Source organism: Seriola lalandi, unplaced genomic scaffold (genome assembly GCF_002814215.2).
Source record: "Seriola lalandi dorsalis isolate HSWRI2012SDOR001 ecotype SW California unplaced genomic scaffold, Sedor1 jcf7180002054474, whole genome shotgun sequence".
In the NCBI taxonomy this organism is placed as follows: domain Eukaryota; kingdom Metazoa; phylum Chordata; class Actinopteri; order Carangiformes; family Carangidae; genus Seriola; species Seriola lalandi.
Window position 1 is genome coordinate 1,639,999 of NW_019525027.1, and position 7,017 is coordinate 1,647,015.

Here is a 7,017-nt window from a genome sequence, read left to right on the forward strand (position 1 = left end):
GGGGGGGTGGTCCGACAGATGTGGAGGGCCCGTTTCACGTCTCCACCGGGCTGGGTACCATACTGTTGGGGGTGTCCGGTAACTGAGAGGACAATGAAGTCACGTCGCTGCCCGAGGAGTTCCCGAGAGAGCCCGATTCAGAGAAAGACACCTGAAGAGAGGGAAGCGGTGTCAAAAGTATGCAGCATATCCAGACTTCTATTTTGAAAGCAAAGGTATAATATTCAAGTTTTTTTTTTTTTATTGCTAGGGATGACACCATGTTACCATGCACGTGACTGCCAGTGTGTGTGTGTGTGAGAGAGAGAGAGAGAGAGAGAGAGAGAGAGTGTGTGCATGTACATATACATGCAATAAAATTCAAATTGCTGTTTGTGTCCATCTGTGTGCAGAACAATAGATAGATAGATAGCTAGATAGCTAGATAGCTAGATAGCTAGATAGATAGATAGATAGATAGATAGATAGATAGATAGATAGATAGATAGATAAGCCTGTCATCATCATGTCTGTGTGTGTGCACTTCTAACTCAGTCTGTCCTAAACACACACACCAGTTGTTGGAAGGCTGGCTGGTCCAGGTCGCTCTGCAAGGCGAACTCACTCAGGGCCTTCCATGGAGGCTGGTAGGTCTGAACCTCCACTGGGTTTCCCTGCACGGTGCTCTCATGTCGGATAGGACTTCCAGCCACAAGAGGCGTCCCTGTGAGGCCCTGCAGGTTCTGATGAAATAAAATCAAAACGCAACATAAACATTATTTATCTCTGTTTTGCAAGAAGGCATCTGTCACCAAACTCTCACTTCACAGAACTGAAAAAGAATGGCTGGTGTGTTCTAATAATAGGATATACACATGTTTTTCGTTTTCACATTCCATTTTTGATAAATGCTAAATTTGTAACAGTTGACACAGAGTTCCTTTTTTGGGTTTGGCAAAGATTGATCTAAGCAAGAGATGTTTCGAGCCTGTTTGCAGAGGATGTTTTTATCTTTCAGGTCAAGCAACTGAAGCCAAAGCAGTTAATTCATTATTCATTGACTTAAAGTTTGAATACAGAGCAGCACTGGAGTCAGATGGAAAGGTTGTGCTTTGTTTCAGTTTAAGTAGAATAAAAGGTTCAGAAAAGAGTCAAATTATAGGGTGAGTCATAGTGGTTTATAACCTGCAACTACTGATAAGCACAGGGCAAACAACCATGTAAACAAAGCATTATGATACTGCATATTCATTAAAGAACATCATTAAGATACAAGGTTATGTTCAAATGGTTTGTATCTGTTTTCCATTTTGTTCTAAACTCTGCATTTGATTGATTCCAGCCTCAAACTGTGTTAAGTGAGTCCACATGAAGACTGATCATAATTTTAAATAAGTCCTATAACAAATAAGTAAATGCATGAATAATAAATAAAAAAAGAATCGTTGATAGTAATCAAGTGGTCAAACTTACGAAGATGCTTACAGTCTTATCACTGTGCTGCTGCTGCTGGAGCTGCTTCATGAGGATTGATTTCTTTTTGTCTTTGCAGCGCTTGTTCTGGAACCAGACCCGGATCACCCTGGGGCTGAGGCCGGTCATTTCCACCAGCTGCTCCTTCATCAGCGCGTCCGGCCTCGGGTTGGCGTTGTAGCAGGTCCGCAACGTGTGGAGCTGCTTCTCGTTCAGCACCGTCCTGACCCGCGTCGTCTTCTCCGACTGCTTGTGGACGTGGTTCCGATGCGGGGCCTGCCGCACCGTGACCGGGTCTGCTGAGGACGGAGGAAGGTCTGTCACAAAATGTCTCACAGCAGGAAGGCCTCAGAAAAGCCTTTTTCAATTTTGATACTAATTTTTTTTTCAGCCAATTAATCTCAGTCTGAATTGTTTTGTCCTCTTGGATTGTTTTGTTTTATGCAGGAAAGCCCCAATAACATCCAGCAGTGTGACAGGAAATTAAATGTCTGCTGTAGCTGAAATCACAGACTCAGGACAATAGGAATGAAATCTTTAAACAGAAAAAACTCAGTATTTTTGGAAAGCTGTCTTTACATGACAACAACCTCTTTTGATTTGATTATTGCATCTTCTTGCTTGAAAGAAAAAAATATTTCTGGTCTATAATAGAGTAGTTTACCTAATTTTAGTTGTCCTATTATTAAATGTTTTTAAGTCTGCACTGCAAATTTAACCGCTCACCACTAGCATTGATCAGCCTATAATTTTTTTTCTCACAAAATCTATAATCTGCAGTCAGTTAAACCTGAAAAGACCTGCTGGAATATGAAATCCTGTTGGTGTCACTGTCCCAGGCCTCTCTATAAGTTCTTTTCAAATGATCGCTTTAAGCAGGAAGTTGTTGAATATTATTCACACATTTGCTTCGTTCGCTTTCTCTTGGCAGGCGCCCGCTAGATGACAACTCCACACACACACACAAACACACACACACACACACACATACACACACACACACACACACACACTCTCTGCCATAGCCGGGACTCAAATACCAGATTATTCAGATAATGGCAACAGAGCAGGTTAGCGCTAATTGGATCTATTATGAAATTAGCCTAAAGAAAGGTCGCAGCACACACTTTACACACACACACACACAGACACACACACACACACTATCCCAGACCAAAAAGAAAATTATCAAGATGCCAAATCACAAAGAAAATATATTAATCCTTCATCCTATATTGATTTTTCATTTGGGCTATTTTGCTTTATATTCTTTATTTTTCCTAAATTCATGATGTCAGATTTTTTTTTGCTACAACTAAGTTTTTATTAATTATTTGTCAAATATAAAAGAAAATGTGTTTAAATCTTTTTTTGCAGGGGCAGGTCTTTTATTTAGGATTAGGCCTCTATATTGAAATAGTAATGGTTTGTCATGTAGTTTATTAATAATAATAATAATAATAATAATAGCCTAATAATAATAATAATGATCTGACCTGCCAGGTGCAGCGGTCTGTTGGAGTGGATGTGACCGGGGCTGATGGGACTTCCTGCGGAGCTCCTCTCCAGCAGCAGACTGTGGTCCGCCCGGCAGAGCAGCTCTTCTTCCCGCAAAGAGAACTCGTCTCCGGGCAGCAGCTGCCTGCTGCACACCGAGCACCGAAAACACTCGATGTGGTACACGTTATCCCGGGCTCTCATCACCAGGTCGCTGCTGCTGAATCCCAGGTTGCATTTTGCGCATTTTATTCCAAACAGCCTGGAAAATTGGAAGTTGTTTAGAGAATTAAAAATCAAGGGAGAAAATGTGAGAAATAACACAAGTCAGAGTTGTGAAGTGTAGTGTTCAAATGCTTATGTTGTTTGTTTTTTATTTGAATTGATAACAGTGTTTTGTTTTGTTTTTTGTACAATTGTAGGCTATATTAAACTGCAGATAAGTTGTGTGTTACATTTTATATCTACATTGGTATTTTTTTAAATGAGGTCTTGTCTAACTTTACATTTAAAATGACTAAACGTGATTCAGCCTATAATATAGCCTACATATTTCCAAGAACTCCTACCTTACATAATCTCTTTTACAATAGGTTTTTCCGTCCCGGACGAAACAAGTGCAGGTCTCATCCAGGTACTGGCTGCACTCTGCGCACTTCAGGCAGGCTGCGTGCCACTCCAGGTCGGGAGAGACTCTCAGTATGTACTGGTCATGGATTTGACTTCCACATCCTACACACATCGCGAATCCTGGCTTCTCTGCAAAGAGCCCACAGCATTTTAACCACACACTGAAAATGCAGCCAAATAAATTCAACCACCAACAAATGCAGCATTTGTTATTTTGTTTTTTGTTTTTCTTTAAATTTCAATGTGTCTCAGTTTTGCAGCGAACTCCTCTTTTTCTGCAGACTGGACAACTCTTGAAGTTATGTAACAGATGGAGACTTTTGCCAGTGTTCGTAAAGCACAAACACTGAATTGTTTCATTTCTTTAATTTTTTTTAAAGTCTCCAAAACGGACAGCCTGAGAAATAACAGTTCGTAATACTGCATTATTAGAAAAATGACGTTGGTTACGGTGCACTGCTGAATATATCAAGTAGCCCATAAAGGCACTGCGATGAAAACACAATCTGCCACTTTAAACTCCGCCGAGCAGTTCCGCTTCTACTTACTTTTGGAATGATCCCCCATATCACCCAAGAAAGAAGAGCTGAAAATAATATCCACCATACAGGACGGATAGAGCGGACTGTGGTAGATGCAGAAAAGATGTGAGGAGATGACTGGCCCTCCGCTTGCCTCCCTGATAACTTGTGTCTCTCCGGACTAAAGGGGGGCGAGGAGGCTGCAGGGTCCCACGCGCTGCTCATCTGACGTCATGACGTCCACGACGGACTCTCCAATCGCCCCACTGCATCCCTCTCGACCTGCAAAAAAAAGAAAAAAAATCCCCCCAAAAAATGTAGTGTGTAGCCTATTTATGGACAACAAAAGCCAAAGAATGCAGATATTTATATTTAGTGTTTTCTAACAAAGATTTAAAGCAAGAAAAAAATAATGTTTTAAAACAACAGCATCGAATCATCAGTTCATGAACACCATGATCACCATCTTTATATTTAAAAATGTGGCAAAGCTTGTTCATCGGAAAATATTTACCACCAATGAATTCCAAATTTGTTTGGTTAAACTAGCCAATAAGTTCCATTTCTTAATCACACAGGAAGGCATTAACTGATTATTGATATATAGCCTACTATTAGGATATTATTTGGTCCATATTACAAATTATGTGCATCGTTAACCTGTCCTGCAGACACTCATACAGGCCTTTTTTTGTTCTAACTGCTTTTCATATTTCATTTTATCGCCTCACTATCTCTTAGTAAAACACCAAAATCATTCCCCATGTCATGATGGGAGAACTGAATTTTTTAAGAACCACAGAGTTGTGTTGTTGGGGTTTGATATAGAAGCAAGAACAATGCAGATTACTGCCTTGATAACTTAATTTTTTCCTCTTTTTTTATGTAAAACAAAATGAAAAATTCTTGCTGTAACTTTATTAGTTTTTTGGACATAGATTCAGCAGATCTGAAGACAGTGGGAAAGATTCTCTGCTGTGTCCGGTCTGTTCATCTACTCGAGAACGAGGCCATCTACTGGAGGAAAAGCAGAACTGCATTAATTAGAGAGCGGGCGAGGGGGTGATGCTGAATGTATTGAACTGATATTCATTCAGTCTACGCATCTATCTGTTTACCTATGTATGGAACATGAGCTTAAGATAAAGTTCTGGTCATAATTCATTTATATATTTACTCACAGGTCGACAGGCCTATTAAAGACACCAGTTGCAAACAACCAAATAATTATCTCAAAAACATTTCAGCTTTTTGCTTTTTATATTTAGACTCTTTTTTTTTGTTGTTGTTCCAAAACAGATGAAAACAAAACTATGTTAAATCTAAGTATTCCCGGAAATCTATATTCCACACTATTGAAAAAAGACACTGTTATAAAAAAATGTATCAGTAGTAGCTTATCAATGTTTTTTTTTATCTTCTAGTACTAAGAGTATTGAAAAGAACATACACTGCAAACAGCTGTGCGATACATTTGTTTGCTGTGTCTCTGTACAAATACATTTTCATTCACTCTCTTCCTCCTTCATCCTGTAGAGCAGCGTTTGTTAATCCAGCAAAAGCAAGGGAGAAGAAAAAATATGGACAAAATTCAGACTAATAGAATTCCACAATCGATAGGCTATATTACCTTCTGAGGCGATGACTTTTGTTTTGAGAGACACATACCAGATGTGCTCCCCCTGCTAGGTAAACTAAGTCCTAACAACTTCAGCTTGCTGGGGGGGGGGGGGGGGGGGGGGGGGGGCTGACCTGGCAGCCATGTGCATGTGCATCATTGTGCAAGAGCAGAAGTCTGGGAAAGGTGAGTAGAGCTGTGTAACTCTAATGGAAGTCGTTGTTGTGTCTGTTAATGTTGTGATTTTGCTGCAGGAATGAGGTGAAGTTCATCACCAGCATGGCTGCATTAAATCATCATTAGAACATAAATTTGGGGATTTAATCCCTGGGCTCTGTCTTTCAGGTGAGTTGAGGTGGAAAATATGGCAAATGTATTGAAAATAGCCAGTCCTTCTATGGTTTTCATTAATTGCAAAATCCCTGCATTACTGCCAGAAGGCCTACATAATAACTCATTCCTTTAGTCTGCCACCTGCCACTAGTGTAGTGAATAAATATAAAACAAAACTCTCTTTAATTAATACACATCTCAGTTAATTTAATGGGCTTATTGACAATTTCATTGACAGAAGAATACAGACCTCAGTGTAGGTTGGTTCCTGTCATGCCAACTTGCCCAAGCACTGGAAGTTGCATGATGTCACAGTATTTAGTAGAAGGTATTATTATTCTTGCTTTGTCTTGTTTTTTTTTAATATACTTTGTTTGAAATGTTCTTTACAGGCCTTGCTTGTGGGAGAGCACAACAACGACAAGCTGACCCCTGTTACACTGGATTGCATCACTGCTGCAGGCAGGGTGGGAAGAGAAGGACTCAATCACGCTGATCACCGGCACCATGTGTAAAGGTGGGCCTGCTGTCTTTCAATAAGACCTAAAACTAACAGTAGGAATACAAGGACTACCTGCAGCTGTCTGCCCAAATTGGTCCATGCTCATTCAAGGGCACTGGTGATTTACAAAGAGTCACTTGGTGTACATCCTGTGTCTCCTGTATCTAGTGTTTTGTTTCTGATGACATCAAAAACATTGATATGGAGTGTAATGCAACATCGCAAAGGCAAAAACACCTAGCAGATAATTCAAGAGTTCATAAGCACAAAGTGATGCTTGCTATTATTAAATCACAGCTGACATGTAGGTAGTGAGTTCAGTTAGGATGCATGAGCTGCATCACTGCGCTTAGGTCAAAAGGTTTGAGAAGATACGAGTGGCACAATATGATTTATATCAAGGCCTTCAGCTAGATAATTTATGTGTTTGTCTACGCTGTTTTTTACTGTCAGAGAAGAATTAT

At 40.1% G+C, this 7,017-nt stretch overlaps 1 protein-coding gene across 6 annotated transcripts; it reads right to left on the bottom strand.

Annotated features, from left to right (window-relative positions):
• Nucleotides 1-6: 6 nt before the first annotated feature.
• Nucleotides 7-4,243, bottom strand: isl2b (ISL LIM homeobox 2b). 6 transcript variants are annotated; one of them, XM_023411932.1, is made up of 6 exons: nt 4,128-4,243; nt 3,519-3,708; nt 2,949-3,211; nt 1,465-1,748; nt 555-722; nt 7-151 (listed from the first exon to the last, which is right to left on the bottom strand). In XM_023411932.1, the coding sequence occupies exons 1-6, from the start codon at nt 4,183-4,185 to the stop codon at nt 35-37; spliced, it is 1,080 nt and encodes a 359-aa protein (XP_023267700.1). In that variant the 5' UTR covers nt 4,186-4,243; the 3' UTR covers nt 7-34. The 6 variants fall into 6 exon arrangements, with proteins under 6 accessions (XP_023267700.1, XP_023267698.1, XP_023267699.1 ...); XM_023411930.1 differs by having other exon boundaries at nt 1,453-1,748; XM_023411931.1 differs by having other exon boundaries at nt 1,465-1,751.
• Between the last annotated feature and the right edge of the window lie 2,774 nt (nt 4,244-7,017).

What these genes read in the sequence shown, in the direction of transcription:
- isl2b (XM_023411928.1), bottom strand. Translation starts at nt 4,185, where the DNA reads ATGGTGGATATTATTTTCAGCTCTTCTTTCTTGGGTGATATGGGGGAT. An exon ending in TGTAAAAGAGATTATGTAAG is followed by an intron (nt 3,212 to 3,518) that starts GTAGGAGTTCTT and finishes CCAATTTTCCAG; the next exon opens with GCTGTTTGGAATAAAATGCG. An exon ending in CAGACCGCTGCACCTGGCAG is followed by an intron (nt 1,752 to 2,948) that starts GTCAGATCATTA and finishes CTCCGTCCTCAG; the next exon opens with CAGACCCGGTCACGGTGCGG.